Genomic DNA, 21,804 nt, shown 5'->3' on the forward strand with positions numbered 1-21,804 from the left:
TTTTCCATTTTTAAATTTTTTAAACCGAGAATAGTAAAGTGTTTGAAATATCTCCCCAATAATGTTGCATCATGTCAATAGGACAGAAAATGGCTTGATAAAAACCCACATATATTCAAGGACTTGTGTAAAGCTACATATTTCTGTGTGATGGGTGAAGATCAATGACATTAAAACATATACTGGGCTTAAAATGTATACTTTTTTTTTTTTTTTTGAAGACATGGTCTCACTCTGTCATCCAGGCTGGAGTGCAGTGGCACTAACACAGCTCACTGCAGCCTCGGCCTCCTGGACTCAAGTGATCCTCCTACCTCAGCCTCCTGAGTAGCTGAGACTACAGGTGCACACCCTCATGCCTGGCTAATTTTTAAATTTCTCTGTAAAGTCAAGGTCTCACCATGTTGCCCAGGCTGGTCTCGAACTCCTGGTCTCAGGCAGTCTTCCCACCTCAGCCTCTCAAAGTGCTAGGATTCCAGGTATGAGCCATGGTGCCCAGCCTATACTTTTATATAATTTTTTAAATCCTCAACTAACATTAAATATGTAATTGTGGAAGTACAAGTAAACATAAAAAAAATTCAACCTGATAAGCAAAGGTGCAAACTAAAGCAAGATTCCATTTTTCTTCCATTAAACTATCAAAAATATTTTAAAACTAAAATATATCATGGCAATGTCAGTATGATAGAACTTCCTCTCATGTAAAATACAAATTGGCTCAACCATTTAAAAGGGCAATTAGGCAAACCATTTTTTAAGGACAAAAATAATGTTTATAACTTTTGACCCAATAATTACCTTTCTAAACATTTATCCTAAGAAAACAATTCAAAATAGGGAAAACACTAACCAGGCTAATAATAACTGCCTTTTGCTGAGTACACATATAGATTAAAGCAGATTCTTTGTAGCAATGCACTTAATCCACATAACACACTTTGAGATAGGTACTATTTTCACCACACTGCAGATGAGAAAACTTCGTCTCAAAGAAAATAAGTAATTTGCTCAAAGTTGAACGTCGTTAAATGGTGAAACAAAAATTTAAAGCCTGGTATTTGTCATTTCAAAATCCACATTCTTCCTTCTTGTCGCACTGACTCTCAATATACATGTTCATTATGGTGCTATTTAGAATACTTCCAAACAGAGCACAACCAAATTTCCAGTAACTTCTACCTAATAGAATATTAATAAAGTCCAAGTCTTTTCAATAAATGGTGTTAGGAAACTGAATATTCACATGCAGAAGAATGAAATTAAACACTTATCTCACACCATCTACAAAAATCAACTCAAAATGGATGAAAGGCTTATATGTAAGACCCAAAATTATGAAACTACTAGAAGAAAACATACAAGAAAAGCTTCATGATCTTGGTCTGGGCAATAATTTTTTGGATATGACCCCAAAACAAAGTTAACTAAAGCAAACATAGACGGATTTGATCAAACTAAAAAGCTTTAACTTGAGGAAACAATCATAAGAGGAAAGAGACAACCTACAGAATGGGAGAAAATATTTGCAAACTATACATCTGACAAGGAATTAATATCCAAAATATATCAACAGGCTGGGCACAGTGGCTCACACTTGTAATCCCAACACTATGGGAGACAAAGGTGGGTGAAACACTTAAGCCCAGGCCTGGATCACTTGAGACCAGCCTGGGCAACATGGCAAAACCCCGTCTCTACAAAAAATACAAATATTAGCTGGGTGTGCTGGTGTGCGCCTGTAGTCCCAGCTACTAGAGGCTGAGGTGGGAGGATCAATTGAGCCCGCAAGGTCAAGGAGGCTGTGAGCTGTAATCATACCATTGCACTCCAGCCTAGGCAACAGAGCAAGACCTTGTCTCAAAAACAAAACAAAACAAAACAAAACAAAAACAAAAACAAAAATATATAAAGAACTCAAACAACTCTATTGCAAGAAAACAAATAATCTGATTTAAAAATGGGCAAAGGTCCTGAATATGTATTTCTTTAAAAAAGACATACAAATGGCCAAGTACATGAAACAATGCTCAATATCACTAACCATCATGAAAATGCAAATTAAAACACTGAGATATTACCTCATACTTGTTAGATCTGGCCACTATCAAAGCGACAAAAGATAACAAATGGTGTTGAGAATGTGGGGAAAAGGGAACCCTGGCACACTGTTGGTGGGAATGTAAATTAGGATAGCCATTAGGGAAAAGAGTATGGAAGCTTCACAAAAAAATTAAAAATAGAACTGCCATATGATCCAGCAATCCCACGGCTAAGCATATATCCAAAGAAAATGAAATCAGTAGGTCAAAGAGATATCTGCACTCCTATGTTTATTGCAACATTATATACAATAGCCAAGATATAGAATCAATCTAACTATCCATCAATGGATGAATACAGTAAACACGGTATGTATACACAATGGAATACTATTTGGCTATAACAAAGAAGAAAATCCTGCCATTTATAACAATATGGATAAACCTGGAGGACATTAGGTTAAGTGAAATAAGCCAGACATAGAAGGCAAGTATTACATGATCTCACTCATACTTGGAATCCAAAAATGTTGACCTCACAGAACGAGAGTAGAACAGTAGCTACCAGGGAGGGAGACAGCTGAGGGGTGGGAAGCTGTGGAGATGGTGATCAAAAGATACAAAACTTCAGTTAGGAGGAATAAATTCCAGAGATCTACTGTACAACATAGTGACTGTAGTTAACAACAATGTATTGTATTCTTGAAAAATGCTAAGAGAACGGATGGTAAATGTTCTCTCCACAAAATGGTAACTTTGTGAGGTAATACATGTTAATTTGCTAGATTTTGTCAATCCGCAATGTATATATACTTCAAAACATCATATCATATACAATAAATACACATAATTTCATCTGTCCTTTAAAATTATTTTTAATAACTTGAATTTAAAAATAAAAGAGAAAAATACTGTATTATAAAATTCAGAAACATTTTAAGATTATATATCAGAATGAAAATAAGATAAATGAGTTATCAAATTATATGCACATTCATTACTATATAAAACATTAATAGGAAAAACACAAGAAGGATATTCATCACAATAAGATGATAGGATTAGGCAAATACCTCTTTTTATCAATTTTCTGAATGATGGTTATTTACGTATGTATGTAGTTTTAGACTCAGCATCTCACTCTGTCACCCAGGCTGAAGTGCAGCGTGCGATTATGGTTCACTGCAGCCTTGAACTCCTGCCTCAGTCTCCTAGGTAGCTGGGACTACAGGCATGCACCACCATACCTGGCTACTTTTTTTGTTTTTTAGATGTGATCTTGGTATGTTGCCCAGGCTGGTCTTGAACTCTTGGCCTCAGGCAATCCTCCCTCATCACTGGGATTATACGCATAAACCACTGTACCCTGCTGGTTATATTCTTTGTTTTGTTTTGTTTTGTTTTTGAGACGGAGTCTTGCTCTCGTTGCCCAGGAGAGAGTGCAACGGCAGGATCTCGGCTCACCGCAACCTCCGCCTCCCAGGCTCAAGTGATTCTCCTGCCCCAGCCTCCCGAGTAGCTAGGATGAGAGGCATGCATCACCATGCCTGGCTAATTTTGTATTTTTAGTAAAGACGGGGTTTCTCCATGTTGGTCAGGCTGGTCTTGAACTCCCAACCTCAGGTGATCTGCCCACCTCGGCCTCCCAAAGTGCTGGGATTACAGGCATAAGCCACTGTGCCCGGTCTATTATTTGTATTTTTAAAAATATACAACGTTTTTAAAACTATTCAGAAAATATGCAATTGTAGGAAAATTAGACTGGTAATATACAATTTAAAGTGCAGAGAAATGAACAGAGGCAATAAAGTACAGTGAAAAGAGCATACTACAGGTTGAATATCCCTTATTTCAAATGTGTGGGTCCAGAAGTGTTTTAGATTTCAGAATTTTTTGGATTTTGGAATATTTGCAGAATATATACCGGTTGAGAGTCCCTAATCTGAAAATCCAAAATCTGAAATCCTCCAACGAACATTTCCTTTGAGCGTCATGTTGCTACTCAAAAAGTTTCAGATTTTGTAGCATTTGAGATTTCAAATATTCATATTAGGGATGCTCAACCTGTAAACTCTGAATTTGAATTCTGGTTTCAGAAATAACTAGCTGAATAACCTAGGAGAGCTACTTACTATCTCAAAACCTCTGTTTCCTCATCTAAAAAATAAAGAGAAAAATACCTATTTATTAGGGTTAATATGAGAATCAAATGAAATGATCTATACTAAATATTTAACCACTGAAGTACTATGCAAATGTTAGTTATTAAAACATATGGAATAAGGAGGGCCCTGGATTCTACACAAAAAGAGAAATCTAGATCCTAGATCTAGGTAATTTTATCCTGCGGTAAGTCCCACCCATTTTGAAGTTGTCACATAGCCTTCAAGGCTGCCAAACACAGCACTGTATATATTTTGGTTTTCATGTAAGCTGAAGGTAAATTCACAGGTTTGCTCCTCACCATTCAACAAACCATTAATTAGTAAGCTTCTACCACATGCCAAGTACTGTATGCCTGGAAATCAGGCAATGCAGTAAGCTCCGTGGAACAACAGACAGGAAAGAATTAGGTACAGACTGCTGCTGATAAACTGAGTGAATGTACTTATGATTTTCTAATCCTTCCAAATATATTCCCTCTGGAATCGGCTGCAGATTGTGTTCGTTTCCTGAACACAATTTGAATTATATATTTGAATTATTCAAATTATTCAAAAAATAATTCAAGAAATCATTCTTCTCAATTGTAACAGAATGTTATCACTATGACTAAATCAGTGTATTTGACTTCAACCTAGTTTCACTGTCATGAATCATACCTGACTAGATAAAACCATGGATTATCAACAAGAAAGTGCAAAAGCAGAGCCTACTGAGAAACATTTTTGGACGTATCTTTAGATTAAAACACTAGAAAATATCACCTTGTTTTGAACTGTGGTTAGCTGTGATTTTAAGTGACACATCAAAGATCTATTTCCTCTTCAACATGAAAAAAATTAATTCACTAGGCCTTATTCTTTATAAATTAAAATTTAATTGTAAATATGGTAATAATATATGAATATCAATGTCTTATCTTGATGAAATGCTATTCTTTTATCCGCCTGTTAATGTACAAACTCTACATTTCCTAAGCTGTAATACAACCAGCCCTCCGTATCTATGAGTTCCACATCCAGGGATTCAAGCAACTACAGACTTTTTTCTTGTCATTAGTCCCTAAGCAATACAGTCTAACAACTATTTACATAGCATTTACATTGTATTATGTATCATAAGTAATCTACAGATAATTTTAAATATACAGGAGGATGTGCATAGGTTATTTGCAAATACTACATAATTTTGTATCAGAGACTTGAGCTTCTACAGATTTTGGTATCCACAGGGTCCTGGAAATAATCCCCCACAGATACCAAGAGACTAATATACTTTTTTCAATGTATCATTTGTACTTCCTTGAAAGAATCCTAGGTGACTGTAACTAGAGGCATTTGAGATGTATGGCCCTACAAAGAAGAGCCACTGCTGCTCATGTAGGGGTGATAAAAATGTAATCTCTTAGAAGAATGGTATATCACTTTTCTCTTTTATGCTACATCTTTTATGATCATTAAATATGCATTTTATTTATTATTTGATTTGGCTTCAATTTTATATACCAAGGGACAATCGTAGTAACTTCTTTCATGTAGGTGCACAATATCTAGAATGGAGTAAAAATAAAGATGAGCAATGATCTGACATACTCCAATAACCCAGGAATGTTGGCTGCTCTCTCTTCTTTTTTTTCTTACTCCCTTACTCTCATCCTAAATCCCCTAATCTAGAGAAAGGGAAGCTCCAGTCCTCACAGAGCAACGTTAAAATATGATTACTTACAACAATACACTAAAACAAGAACATCCTACTTCTTAGCACAGCAGGAAAAAAAATAGCTCATAGAAAAAAAGAATGATAGCAACTGAAAACAGACACTCTGGAATCAGACAGTCTAGCACTTGTAACCGTGGTCAAGTTCTTCATCTATTTGAGCCTTAGTTTCCTCAACAGTAAGATACCAATAAATAGAAATGTTTTTCTACTATGAGTAAAGTTTGGAGTAGAAGACATGGGTTCAAGTTCCAGTTATGTCCCCTAATTATATGACATGAGGAAATTAATATGATCACTGTGAGCCCTAAGTTCTTCATTTGCAAAAGATGGATGAAAATACCAGCTTTATCTTCTTCATACTTAGGGGGATCCAAGTCAAAAAAAGATTTCTATAGAAATCCTTTCTAATCTGTAAAGAGTTTTACAGCTATAAGATAGTTTTACTGATAAAATAATAGTGGTAGAAAACAAAATCTAATGGGAGAAAAAAATTTATATAACGATGGTGTGCCCATAAATTCCTAGAGGAATAAGAAAGAATGGGGCAGTGTTCATTAATATTCAATCTATTGGTTATAATTTTCTGGCAATGACCTAAAAAAAATCAGCATTATATCATGAGGAAGAAAGATTATGATAACCACTGCAAATTAAGCAAAAAGAAAGTCAAAAGCAACACTACTTGCCATATATAACTCCTTATTGATGCCAAGATACTTTCCATTACCACATCCAATATCGGCCACTATTGAACCACTTGGCAAAGCCTTCAAAAACTCCACAATGTGTGGCCAAGGGGTATGTCTCGTGCTGCTGAAGTGTCCAGCAATCTCTTCATAAACTTGATGGACGTACTCTTGCTCCAGCCGTGAGGCTTCTTTGTCACTCTCTGGAAATGAGGGAGGAGTCTCTTTCCTCTGGCTATCACAGACCAAAGGGTAACCTTAATGAAAAACAAAGCAATACACACCTTTCCTTTTTATCAGAATAACTCATACGGTATCAAGTTTTCGTAAATGAAAAAAAAAATCAGTGCAAATTTGATGGGTAGATAGACTCCGATTTATCCATTAAAAGGAAAAGTTCTTCCCTAATAAGTCTAATATAAAAAGAATAGGGAAAATCCATTTATAACAACACATGACTACAATTCTGCACCTGCCTTAGTGATTATGCCTATTTAATCTCAAGATTGAATAAATTTATATATAGATTTAATTTCGAGATTAAAAGTCCTCTTATTCAGAAAAGCATCTTAATAAGTCTGGCCTAACTGGGAAAAATTTAGCTAAATTAACCTTGGTAGGTAAAGGAGATAGGAGTTATGGGCACCGTAGGGCTCTCAGAAGAACAAGACCTGGAGGCAAAGTGTCATTTGGTAATAATCATAAGCATTTACTGAACACCATTTGAAGTGGTTTCTAAGCATTGCCTCAATTCTCACAGTAATGCAATGAGATGGGTACTATGACATCCACTTACAGATGACAAAACTGAAGCACAAAGAAGCTAACAGCAGCAAAAGCAAAAACTGACAAATGGGATCTAATTAAACTAAAGAGCTTCTGCACAGCAAAAGAAACTACCATCAGAGTGAACAGGCAACTTACAGAATGGGAGAAAATTTTTGCAATCTACTCATCTGACAAAGGGCTAATATCCAGAATCTACAAAGAACTCAAACAAAGTTACAAGAAAAAAACAACCCCATCAAAAAGTGGGCAAAGGATATGAACAGACATTTCTCAAAAGAAGACATTCATACAGCCAACAGACACATGAAAAAATGCTCATCATCACTTGCCATCAGAGAAATGCAAATCAAAACCACAATGAGATACCATCTCACACCAGTTAGAATGGCAATCATTAAAAAGTCAGGAAACAACAGGTGCTGGAGAGGATGTGGAGAAATAGGAACACTTTTACACTGTTGGTGGGATTGTAAACTAGTTCAACCATTATGGAAAACAGTACGGCAATTCCTCAAGGATCTAGAACTAGAAATACCATATGACCCAGCCATCCCAATACTGGGTATATATACCCAAAGGATTATAAATCATGCTGCTATAAAGACACACGCACACGTATGTTTACTGCAGCACTGTTCACAATAGCAAAGACTTGGAACCAATCCAAATGTCCATCAATGATAGACTGGATTAAGAAAACGTGGCACTGGCCGGGCGCAGTAGCTCAAGCCTGTAATCCCAGCACTTTGGGAGGCCGAGACGGGCGGATCACGAGGTCAGGAGATTGAGACCATCCTGGCTAACACGGTGAAACCCCGTCTCTACTAAAAAATACAAAAAACTAGCCGGGCGTGGTGGCGGGAGCCTATAGTCCCAGCTACTCGGGAGGCTGAGGCGGGAGAATGGCGTGAATCTGGGAGGCGGAGTTTGCAATGAGCTGAGATACAGCCACTGCACTCCAGCCTGGGCAACAGAGCAAGACTCCATCTCAAAAAAAAAAAAAAAAAAAGAAAAGAAAACGTGGCACATACACACCTTGGAATACTACGCAGCCATAAAAAAGGATGAGTTCATGTCCTTTGTAGCAACATGGATGAAGCTAGAAACCATCATTCTGAGCAAACTATCGCAAGGACAGAAAACCAAATACCACATGTTCTTACTCAAAGGTGGAAATTGAACAATGAGATCACTTGGACACCAGGTGAGGAACATCACACACCAGGGCCTGTTATGGGGTTGGGGGAGAGGGGAGGGATAGCATTAGGAGATACACCTAATGTAAATGACAAATTAATGGGTGCAGCACACCAACATGGCACAAGTATACATATGTAACAAAACTGCATGTTGTGCACATGTACCCTAGAACTTAAAGTATAATAATAAATAAATAAATTTGATAAAGGAAAAAAAGTGCATGGAAGTGCAATAAAAGGCGAAATACAGGAAATGCAATTAAAGAGATTCAGAAAAAGCTCTCCTAGGTGTTGACAGAACCTTAAAGGACTTTTATATTAAATTGACTCCATTTTACAGAAGAGATAAGAATATATACTTACTACAGTTACAGGGTGTTTGCCTCACTTTCCTAAATGTAAATGATGTTCGTAGTCCCCTCTTGCTTAAAGTTAAGTCTCCAACATCACTGGTGATAATTCCACTTTTATGACTCTCAGATGCTTGAACAGTATCAAATTTTCTGCATGTGATTCTAAAAGCAATAGTCAAAAAAATTTACTTAACATTGTATTAAAAATATTTCAGGCCTTTAAAAATGTTAAGTGAATAGAGAAAATCTAGAATAATTTATTACAAATATCTAATGGATTCTCTGAATTTTTAGACATTGCAGAAAAACAAAGAAATAAAAGTATTTAAGGAAATTATCTTCAAGACACTAATATTAAAAGAATGTACAACAAATTATTCCAGGGGGAAATAAAATAAACATTTAATTAACACCAATTCTAAAGAAAAAAAAGGACAGCTGATGCCAAGAGGAAACAAATAGATGGTAAATTTAAATTCATTATCAGTAATACATTAAATGTAAAAGTATTAAAAACTCTAATTAAAAACAAAGATTACTGGACTGGATTTTTAAAAATTAAAAACGACTACATGGTAATTACAAGTTCATAGTTTGGGATTATTACAAATACAGCTTCTGTGAACATTCTTATACATATCATTTCTGGATATATAGTTTTATTACTCTTGGGAAAATACCTAGGAGTCAAATTGGTGGGTTTTAACAGGTAATAAGGAGTGAAATTGGTGGGTCATAAGGTAAGAAACTCCTGGTTCTCCAAGGTAGTTGTACAATGTCACACTGCAACCAGCAACATATGAGAGAGTTCCAGGCTGGTTAACATTTTCACCAACACTTGGTATTTTCTGAGTTTTAAATTTTAGTCATTTTAGTGAGTAGCATGTGGTATGAAATTGCAGTTTTATTATTTATCTAATGACTAACGATGTTATACATCTTTTCATGTGCTTATTAGACATGCATAGATCATTTTTTGATGAAGGATCTGTCCAACACTTTTGCCCAATTCCTTGTTAGATACAGAATGACAAAGACATAGATGTAAGCATAAATACATAGCAGGTATTTTCTCCCCATGTGTGGCTGCCTTCTCATTTTCTCAATGGTGTCTTTTGATGAGCAGAAGTTTTTAATTTTGATGAGGTCTAATTTATTATTTCTTTCTTTTTTTTTTTTTTTTGAGACGGAGTCTCGCTCTGTCGCCCAGGCTGGAGTGCAGTGGCGCGATCTCAGCTCACCGCAAGCTCCGCCTCCTGAGTTCATGCCATTCTCCCACCTCAGCCTCCCGAGCAGCTGGGATTACAGGCGCCCACCACATACCCGGCTAATTTTTTGTATTTTTAGTAGAAACGGGGTTTCACCGTATTAGCAAGGATGGTCTCGATCTCCTGTCCTCGTGATCCACCCGACTTGGCCTCCCAAAGTGCTGGGATTACAGGCGTGAGCCACCGCGCCCGGCCTAATTTATTATTTCTTAATAGTAAGTGTGTTATGAAATCTCTCTTTAAAAAAACTTTGGCTACCTCAAGGTTACAAAAATAGCTTTTTATAAAGTTTCTTTTAGATCATTTTATAGTTTTTGCTTTTACATTTAAATCTATGATCTACCTCAAATTAATATTTGTGAATGGTATGAGATAGATTCAGGTTCATTTTATTTCCACATGGATATTCAGTTGTTTCAGCACTATCTGATGAAAAATTTCCTTTCCACATTTAATTACATTGGTATTTTGGCAAAAATACACTGACCTTGTATGTGTGGAGTTCTCTCTGGACTATATTCTGTCACCCTGATCTGTCTGTCTATCTGTACAACAATACTATTTTGACTATATAGCCACATAGTAAGTCTTTTTTTTTTTTTTTTTTTTTTTTTGAGACGGAGTCTAGCTCTGTCGCCCAGGCTGGAGTGCAGTGGCGCGATCTCGGCTCACTGCAAGCTCAGCCTCCCGGGTTTACACCATTCTCCTGCCTCAGCCTCCCGAGTAGCTGGGACTACAGGTGCCCGCCATCTCGCCCGGCTAGTTTTTTGTATTTTTTAGTAGAGACGGGGTTTCACCGTGTAGACCAGGATGGTCTCGATCTCCTGACCTCGTGATCCACCCATCTCGGCCTCCCAAAGCGCTGGGATTACAGGCTTGAGCCACCGTGCCTGACCTCCATATAGTAAGTCTTAAAAATCAAGCAGAATAAATCCCCAACATTGTTTCAAGATTGTTTTGACAATCACATTTCCTTATAAATTTTAGAATCGGTTTGTCAATTTTGACAAAAAAAAAAAAAAAAAAAGCCTTCTGGAGTTTTGATTGGAATTACACTGTCTCCATAGATTTGGGGGACAACTGATGTATTAACCATATTAAGTTTCCTAGGGATAGCAATAATTTTCCTAGAATTTTCAGTCTATGTGTGTTACATATCTTTTAAAAACTTATTCCTATGACTCAGATCTTCTTGATTTACTCTAGGCAAGGTTATCTCTCTATGGAAGTAGGCTTCATATTCACAGAGAATGTGCTAATCCTGAAGGATCTCAGCAAACTATATAAAATTGCTATTGTTTACTTAACGTTGTTGATACCTCTTTACTATAATAACAGCCAGGTGATCTAGAAAGAGAAATGTCGACCTAAAATGAATTTGATGCTAAAATGAAAAACATAATGTATTCCAATTCTCAGCTTTCATTTTGTCATTGCTATATTTCACTCCATCTGTTGTAAGAAACAGAATTCTCAGGCTAATTGCTTTTTAAACAACACCCCAATAAATTAATTCTGAGTACTGGAAAGGAAATATTTATGAGTCTTGATGCTATTTTAAATAGCATTTTTATTTCATCTTCTAAAAATTAATTTCTAAATATTGACCTTGTATGCCACTAAATTCACTTATTATTTCTGGAACTTGTTTTGTAAATTCTCTAGGATTTTCTACATCCATAAGAATGTAATCTACAAATAAAGAATTTTACTCCTTCCTTTCAAATATTTATGATTTTTAATTCTTTTTCTTGACTTCTCATACTGGCTAAGATATCCAATATAACGTTAAATAGAAGAAGTATAAGCAGACATCCCTGACTTGTTCAATATCTTTGGAAAAAACGTTCAATAGAATACCATTAAGTATGATGTCAGCTGTGGGTTTTTCATAAACACCCTTTATTGCACTGAAGAAGTTCCCTTCTTGTCCTAGTTTGCTGGGTTTTTATCATGAATGGGTACTAAATTTTGTCAAATATACTTTTTGCATCAATCAAGATGATTATGCCTTTTCTCCTTTATTCCTTTAATGTGATGAATTACATTGATTTTTGAAATGCTAAACCAACTGTGAAATACTGGTGTAAACTCCGCTAGGTTATATTTTCTTTTTATATATATGTTGCAAGATTTGACTTTCTAATGTTCTGTTATGGATTTTCTCATCTCCGTTATGAGAGATGTGGGTTTGTAATTTTCTTTTAGTTAATGTCTTTCACATGTTTTGATGTCAAGGGTAATTAATGCCAGCCTCATAAAACAAGGTAGGAGAATGGCTCTTTTTAAAAAGCTTGTGCTAAAGGCAATTTTTTAGAGGAAAAAAAAAAAGAAAGCAATCACTGCCCAAATTTATATTACTTTTGTTTTAATAGCTATAAATGATTAAAACTATGGTATTGAACAAAGTCAATATATTTTAGAGGAATAAGTATCTTGAAGCTCTTGTTAGCAAACTAATTCCTCTTTTGAAGAGTAAGTCATTCTCTGTTATGGCTCTTTTAAATCAATTACTTCACTTGCCTAAAGTGTAACTTTAGGCAAAGGCCAAGGAGTTCCTAACTGCTTTTCCAACAATCTCAAATGTTTAAGAACAGGTAATGCATGTGTTAAAGTAATGACTTACGTAAACATTGCTAAACATCTTTTTCCCCCTGCACTCAAATTATAATCAAATTGGGACAATATTCATTAAGAATATAAAAAGAGTTTTATAGATTTAAATAATAGTTCAATATAATATTAGAGACATCTCAAGGTAGAGGAAACAACACAGACTTTAAAAGTTAAGATAAGGAATACATTATTTCAAGTTTATGTAGTCAGGAAAGCTTGATAAATTATGAAGGAAGTAAAAGAGCTATATGTTAACAGATACAGGGCTGGCAAAGGTGTGAAGGTTAGAAGGCACAGTGTAAGTTCAGAGAAAAGGGAGCAAGCAAATTTAGCCATAATATCATTGGTAAGAGCACAGATTCTGAAACCAGACTGCCTGGCTTCTGATCTTGGCTCTGAGACTTACTGCTTTGTGACTTTGTTACTTAACTTAGTAACTTTGTGACAAGTTACTTAACTTGTTTATGCTCCAATTTCCTTCAAAAATAAGGACAAAACCATGGAACAAACTTCCCACTATGATTGTGTAAATTATATGAGTTGATATATGTGAAGTTTTTAGAACAATTCCTGGCACAAGGAAAATGCTCCAGAAATAAGTTAAAAGGAACATTCACATAACCTCATGAAATAATGCTTCCTGGGGCCAGTCAGATGGCATAAATAAATGAAACAGGTGAACCTGTTTAGAAATATATGGTTTATCATTAAATACATAGGATTAATCTTCATTTCAAAAAAGCAGTGTTCTGTGCCATTTTTCTTGAAACATACATTCTCATTCGGGCTAAATTCCATCTCCTTTTTTTTTTTTTTTTTTTTTTGAGACTGAGTCTCGCTCTGTCACCCAGGCTGGAGCGCAGTGATGCGATCTTGGCTGGCTCACTGCAACCTCCGCCTCCTGGCTTCAAGTGATTCTCCTGCCTCAGCCTCCCGAGTAGCTGGGACTACAGGCACACGCCACTATGCCTGGCTAATTTTTGTACTTTTAGTAGAGATAGGGTTTCACCATATTGGCCAGGCTGGTCTCAAACTCCTGACGTTGTGATCTGCCCACCTTGGCCTCCCAAAGTGCTAGGATTACAGGTGTGAGCCACTGCACCCAGCCCCGTCTTCTACTTTTAATACAGACATAAGTTCAAGAAATATTCAATTTTCACTGAATAAGATAAAAACAATAGTACAAGCACAGTGTTAAGTGACAACTGATGCTCAGTCTTAGATCAAGGAGTAACAGAAAGGGGTAGCAACTGTAGGGAACTAGAGAAATAGGCCCCCACCTAAAGAATGCTAGTGATACATAGTTTCAGGTACTGCTGCCAACCAATACTAAGGTTCAGTGTTGTCAGATCTTCTCAATTTTCAAGAGAGGCTGAAAATTCAAATTTTTATGTGAAAACTCCTAATTTTTATATGTAGAAAACTGAAAAAAATAAACTGCCACCATGTGGACAACTATTGCATCAGCCAAACAGAAAATACCCGACTATTAAGTGTACCCCTGTGTTGCCGGTCTTCCACCTTTAATTTAAGGTGTGACGGCTAGAATAGTAAATTTGAACTTGAACAAATTAAAGTTAGATTGAGGTATCTGGAATTAAAATTACAGGGCAGTGTTAACTTTTTTCAATCCATGTCCCTCTACAATGCTTTCTAGTGCTTTTGTTTTTCAGCATAGAAATCAAAAAGTTTTATCAAGTTTTATCAAGTCAATACACTTACCATGTTTTAAGTATATTAAATATGTTTTTCCAATCTATTCTCCTTTCCACCCAAAGATTCTGATAAACATGTCAATGGTTGGTATATCATTTATCTCTCTCTCTCTCTCTCTCTTTCTTGCCTCTGGTCTCTTTGCCTCCCTCCCTCACTCTCTCCCCCATTTCCCCATTTCCCCATCTCTCTCTCTTCCTAACACACACACACACACACACACACACACACACACACAGTGACGTTACAGGCAATGTGTATCAATGGCAGGCACAAAAATAATACTCAGGTTTTTTTTCCCTAAAAATACTGTAGAGAATTCTGATTCCAGAGCAAAGATTAAAAATAAATATTACCTATAATCTAACTTTCCAGAGACAACTCTATCAACATTTAATAGCACAACATGCTTTCAGTAAGACAATAATGTGATCAAATGTTGTTTTAGGAAAATTAACCTGTACCATTACCAGAATAGATTAAAATATTTTCACAATATATACATGAAAAGTAATTTCTAACTTTATATTTGCTGTTGTTATAATATTACTCTTAAGAAGTTTAAACATTAGTGATAGCAAAAATGCTTGAACCCAGAAAAGAAAATGTCATCATTCTCAGAATTCTAAGAAGACCTGAAATTAACGGATCACATCATCATTTTTTGTTTTCATTTTAAGTGCAAATATTTTAATGGCCATGGAAAAAAAAAATCACATAAATTTAAGCCCCAGTGCACAAAATCAGGTCATCATTTTTTAATGGCTCACATTTAGGACAGGTTATAAAATCATTTACATGTTCATTTCCTTGAATTTTTATAAAAATATGTCAGCTAAAAGCTCCAAAGCAGAACACAGTTAATAAGTACAGAACTCAGCAGTATTTTAAGGGACAAAATATGTAAATTTCAGCAGTGTAATGGTCTCTCCTCAAAAGGTTAAAGATGTATCCCTAACAGAAGCACATACTCATTTCTTTAGATTTTGATTAAATCAAACAAACGCAAATTGCAGGGCATTCTACAACACAATTGGCCTCCTTAAAAGAGTCAATGTCATTAAGAGCAAAGAAAAGTTGAGAAACTGTTTCAAATAAAAGACTAAACAGAATTAACAAGATTTAAACATAACGTGGGATCACAGACTGAATCCTGGATCAGAAGGAATGCTTAAAGCACTATAACATACAACTAGCAATATTTGAATATGGATTGTATAAGAGTATAATCAGAGTATTTTATCAATGTTGAATTTCCTGAATTTGAGCACTGCACTGTGGTTTTATAGAACAGAGGTTGGCCAACTTTTTCTGTAAAGGGCCAGAGAGTGAATATTTTAGGCACTGAGGGCCACATATAGTCTCTGTCAAACATTCTTCATTGTTTTTTTGTTTTACAGCCTTTAAAAATGTAAAAACCATTCATAGCTCAAGAGCTGTACAAAAACAGCCTGAGAGCTGAATGTGGCCCACTAGCCATAGCTTGCCAATCCCTGAAATACACAATGTCCTTGTTCTTAGGAAATACACAATGAAGCATGGAAGAGTAAGCCATGATGTCTATAACTTACTCTAAAATGATTCAGTAAAAATAATAATGATAACATATGTGAGAGAGAAATAAAAAATGTCCCAAATATTCAAAATTAGTAAATGCAGGTGAAAGGCGAAGGGAGTTCACTATACTATGCTTGCAAGTTTGCTATAAATTAAAATTTTTTTCCAAGTGAAAAGGTAATGTTTAACAAAAACAAAACTAGACAGATGCCCCTAGGAGTTCTGAACCCAGAAGTCTCAATCTGCAGGCACAGGACATGGTCCCTGTGGCTCAGACACAGAAGAATGAGAAGTCTCATAAAGTAAAAAGCATCCTGTCATACTTCAATACATACCCATGGGTCCAAAGGTATCTAGATTCTCCTGTCATCACCAGCAAACTCCGACGAGGCAACATAACTGGCACTGCAATACCATCTGGGTGCTTAAAATCCATGACAATCTTGAAGCAAAGATAAAAGCATAATGATCAATCCAAAATTTCATATACTCCAAGGATAAGAATGATTAATAGAGTTTGGCTATTTTTCTAGGCTAACAGAGATTAAAACATAATAATGTTTGTAGAAAAGCATAGCACAGTGGTTCTCAAACTTTACTGTACATGAGAATCAACTGAATGACCAAAAAAAAAGGTATTTCATCCACAGAGATTCAGAATCAGCAGGTCTGGAGTAAGGCTCAGAAATCTACATATCTAATAATCACCCCAAGAAATTATGAGGCAGGTGGTCTCAGGATCACACCACGGAAAACAGCAGAGTAGAGGTCAAACACGGACTCTGGAGCTGAAACACTCATATCCTGGTTCTTCCATTTATTAGTCACATGACACAGGACAAGCCATTTAACCCCACTCTGCTTCTCAACTCTTACAGTATTTTACATAAATTATACAGACAATTATAAAGATAATCACAATAACTGGCACACTGTATAATAAATACACAAAAAGTAGCTATTGTTTTTTATTATTCATAGAATATTAATAATTAATAATCCAAGAAGAAATAACTATTAAATGCACACTCTTATATAATCCATTAGATTATATGAGATTTTGCGCCTTTAAAGTAATGTAACATACTGGGATTAGAGGTTGATTAATAAAGAGACAAAAAAAAAAAAAAAACAGGAACATTTTCAGCAACTTTTCCTAAGTTATGCTCAAATATTATTCTGAATAGAAACCTACAAGGATAAAGTATCCAAGAAAATGCTTGTGTCCTAGGAACACATCAAAAACCAAAGACTTCAGTCTAAAAATAGCAGCAGCTGACAAATATGAATTAAAAAGGCTTACTACAGGGCTGAAAACTATTCTTTTAAGTGAACAAATCAATCCATTTGAAAAATAGATATGACAACCAACTGTAAGTGGGATGAAAAGAATTTAGCATAATACCTTCCTTAAAGGTAAACCTGCACAGTACCCAATACAAAGTAAGCATTCCATAAATGTTAGCTACTATTACTACTAATAGTAATATTGGATCAAATGAGATAATACACATGAAAATTCTCTGTAAACTATTAAAAAGTATACAGAGCTAAAGTAGTTTTCTTCCTTTCTAACCTATCCTTCCAATCTAAGTATGGAAAATAAAGTAAAGTGATGGAGTTTAATTTCCTAAGTTATCTGTTCTAAATGTCTACATATAATTTCATATGGTCATGCCCTGAAAGCATTCAAAACACCGGAGATTAATTCTGAAGTTTTTAGACATGAAATGTATTGATACTTGCAACTTTCTCAAAATGTATACATAAAAGATAGACCAATAAACAGACAGAAGGATGAGAAGATGGTTAGATTATTTGGTAAAGCAAGTATATTAAAATGTTAATTGTAGAATCTAGGTAGTAGACATATAAGTATTTACTGTACAATTCTTCAACTTTTCTGTATGAAAATATTCATAATTGGCTGGGAGTGGTGGCTCACGCCTGTAATCCCAGCACTTTGAGAGGCCGAGGTGGGCAGATCACTTAAGGTCAGAAGTTTGAGACCAGCCTGGCCAACATGGAGAAATCCTGCCTCTACTAAAAATGCAAAAAATTAGCCAGGCATAGTGGTGGGCACCGGTAATCCTGCTACTTGGGAGGCTGAGGCAGAGGAATTGCTTGAACCTGGGAGGCGGAGGTTGCAGTGAGCTGAGTTCATGCCACTGTACTCCAGCCTGGGCAACAGAGTGAGACACTGCCTCACAAGAAAAAAAAAAATTTAATAATAAATTGTTGGGGGGAAATGGGAAAACCACAGTGGCCCCTTTTTAAATTTATAAAGGTTTCAATTTTCTTAATAGAAGCCAAGACCCACACCTAGGAAAGAATAATGAGCATATTTATTATTAGAGACAATTATCTGTGGCTTAAAGGAAATCCATGTCCAGATATCCAGATGAAAACTGTCATGATGGGAAAATATTCTAGAAGACTAGACTCTAATTCCTTAAACAAATATTTATTAATCATTGGGGGAGATATCAAAGGCTACAATAGTGAAGAGAGACAAGCTCTATGTCCACCTAGAAGTTACACTTTTTGGCCAATATTCAACATGTTTTACAAAGATACAATACCTGTCAACAGAGTAATGATTTCCAAATAGGAAAATTTCAGCTTAAGTCATTAGAACTCACAAGAGATATAGGAACATGATATTAATTAATTTTGAAACACTTGTCCTGGCATATACAAGCCAAGTTTCAAGGAGGAAAAATATACAACCAAATAAGCTAAATGTTTTTCTTTTTCTGTATCAAACTGACCATTCCTCATCTTTTTTTTTTTCTCCAATAGGTTTTTGGGGAACAGGTGGTGTTTTGTTACATGGATCAGTACTTTAGTGGTGATTTCTGAGATTTTAGTGCACCTGTCACCCGAGCAGTGTACATTGTACACAATGTGTAGTCTTTTATCCCTTACGCACCTCCGACCCTTTCCCCCAAGTCCCCAAAGTCCAATGTATCATTTTTATGCCTTTGCATCCTCATAGCTTAGCTCCCACTTATGAGTGAGAACATGCGATATTTGGTTTTCCATTTCTGAGTTATTTCACTTAGAATAATGGTCTCCAATTCCATCCAGGTTGCTGTGAATGTCATTATTTTGTTTCTTTTTATGGCCGAGTAATATTCCATCGTCTATATATACCACATTTTATTTACTCACTCGTTGATTGATGGGCATTTGGGCTGGTTCAATATTTTTGCAATTGCAAATGGTGCTGCTATAAACATGTGTGTGCAATTATCTTTTTTGTATAATAACTTCCTTTCCTCTGGGTTAGATACCCGGGAGTGGGACTGTTGGATCAATTGGCAGATCTACTTTTAGTTCTTCAAAGAATCTCCACATTGTTTTTCATAGCGGTTGTACTAGTTTACATTCTGATCAACAGTGTAAAAGTGTTCCCTTTTTACCACATCCCTGCTAACATCCTTTTTTTTTTTTATTTTTTATCTTTATGGCCATTCTCCCAGGAGTAAGGTGGCACTGCATTGTGGTTTTGATTTGCATTTCCCTGATAATTAGCGATGTTGAGCATTTTTTCACATGCTTGTTGGCCAGGTGTATATCTTCTTTTAAGAATTGTCTATTCATGTCCTTAACCCATTTCTTGATGGGATTGTTTGTTTTTTTCTTGCTGATTGAAATTCTTAACTTTATCTTTGAACTTGTGTTAAATGAAGTCTGATGTAACAATGGAGCATGGGCTTGAGCAAGGAAATACATGCAATATGTTTGTCCACAGTTCCTTGAGGCCCATTTGGGTATACGTCCACAATGTCCCATGAACACATAAAGTGTGAGAGTTCACCGAGACTCAGAGTACACAGTAAGCACTTTATGTCTACCACTGAGTGAGTGGGTACACTGACAGCCTAGCGGGTCCACCAGAACTTGATTCAAATGTAGAAAGAAGACAATGGTGTTCTAAGAAACACAAGCAATCAAGTGTTAAATTAAATTTAGCCTAAAGTTGCCTTCTTGTAAGTTCAGCCTAAATGTTTCTTCACACATACTTCATACATAGAACTGTAATCTAATTGGATGTCTAAACAGACTGCTACCTACTCTTTTACCAATCACTGAGTTTCACACAATAAAGGTGGCCATCTGTTCAAACCATGTCCAAATAAGGCAAACACCAAGCTGTAACTAATCCAGGTGTTTCTGTACCTTACTTCCGTCTTCTGTATGTCACTTTACTTTTTCTGTCCGTAAATTCTCTCCAACCACTCGGCAGCACTGGAGTCTCTCTGAATCTATTCTGGTTCAGGGTGCTGCCTGATTTATGAATCATTCATTGTGCAATTAACTTGATTAAATTTAACTTATCTAAAGTTTTTCTTTTAACACAAGGAACCCCACCATCATATCCCTTCTTATTGATGTTACTTCCCTGTGTTAGCCAACCGCTTAACAGTGAAAATGATAACGTAGAAGAACCCAGAATGACAGAACAACCTGAAGGCTGAAAGAAAGAGCTCAGAGTAGTGGATCAATGCAACAAGCCAAAAATGAAAGTTGATCACTTATTGTGATATAATAGTATAAACAAAGGTTTAAAACCTGAGGAAGCACCAACTCCCCCCAGCCCCATTTTTCTCCACTGTACACTGCATGACTTGAGGGTGAGGTGGATCGTCGTGAATGTGGGGATTGTCTCACTGCTGAGGGGGCCCCAGATGAAAGGTTCCGGCAGTGTTATAAACTCAGCGGTCAGGGAAGGGTGAAAGGGAAGGACTAGGAATTGTAAAGTAGCTAGTACTAAGTCAGACTAAGGAAAATGTCGTTGAGGTTTCCAACTCCTTCCTCCACAAAAAGGCCTTGACAGAGGTGCCTGAAAGAGGACCTCAGCCAAAGACCTCAGATAAAGAGATCGAGGAATGAAGGTGTCTGGGCTAGGAATGCAAATAGGCATAAGAGCATGACCAGTCAGGGAGGTTTGACCCCTTCATTACAACTTCACTTAGACTGTAATGCACTGGCTATGCATCAAGTCTACTATGGGGAGGGCAGCTTTCCCCCATGGGGCCACCAGGTTTTAAAGCCTTTGTCATTGCCTATGGTGAGGCCTGAAAAATCACATAGGGTTTCAGCCTGGAGCCACACTCCTCAAAAATTCATAATTCCATCTCCTTCCAGTCCTTCCTTACTCATCAGCAAACAGAAGATAGACAATGTTAGCAGAAGGTGCTCAAATCAAGAAGTGAAACAAAAATGGCTATTGTTGAGTTAGTTTTGTGCAGTGTTTCCACTATTCTGGTAAAAATGATCACAAATGAATGTACAAATACAAAATACAAATTGTTTAAGTTTGGTGATTCCCAATAGCAAAGACATGGAATCAATGTAAATGCCCATCAATGATAAACTAGAACAAGAAAATGTGGTACATATACACCAGCATGGAATACTATGCAGCCATAAAAAGGAATGAGATCATGTCCTTTGCAGGGACACAGATGGAGTTGGAAGCCATTATCTTCAGCAAACTAACACAGGAACAGAAAACCAAACACCACATGTTCTCATTTATAAGTGGTACCTGAATGATCACAACACATGGACACATTGAGGGGAACATCACACACTGGAGCCTGTTGGAGGGGGGTGGTGGAGGAAGGGAGAGCATCAGGAAGAATAGTTAATTGATGCTGGGCTTAATACCTACGTGATGGGATGATCTG

The 21,804-nt window shown here is 36.3% G+C and overlaps 1 protein-coding gene across 5 annotated transcripts in view; it reads right to left on the reverse strand.

Moving 5' to 3' along the window:
• The window catches only part of ALKBH8 (alkB homolog 8, tRNA methyltransferase), a 62,745-nt gene that overhangs the window by 12,726 nt on the left and 28,215 nt on the right, over nucleotides 1-21,804 (reverse strand). For all 5 annotated transcript variants that reach the window (XM_010360860.2, XM_030918869.1, XM_010360861.2 and 2 more), the window contains 3 exons: nucleotides 16,441-16,547; nucleotides 8,962-9,113; nucleotides 6,611-6,867 (listed from right to left, as the gene is read on the reverse strand). In XM_010360860.2, coding sequence (XP_010359162.1) covers nucleotides 6,611-6,867; nucleotides 8,962-9,113; nucleotides 16,441-16,547 — 516 coding nt within the window. The remainder of the gene's footprint in view (nucleotides 1-6,610; nucleotides 6,868-8,961; nucleotides 9,114-16,440; nucleotides 16,548-21,804) is intronic.

The sequence above is a fragment of the Rhinopithecus roxellana genome, chromosome 15, assembly GCF_007565055.1.
Source record: "Rhinopithecus roxellana isolate Shanxi Qingling chromosome 15, ASM756505v1, whole genome shotgun sequence".
Classification (NCBI taxonomy): Eukaryota; Metazoa; Chordata; class Mammalia; order Primates; family Cercopithecidae; genus Rhinopithecus; species Rhinopithecus roxellana.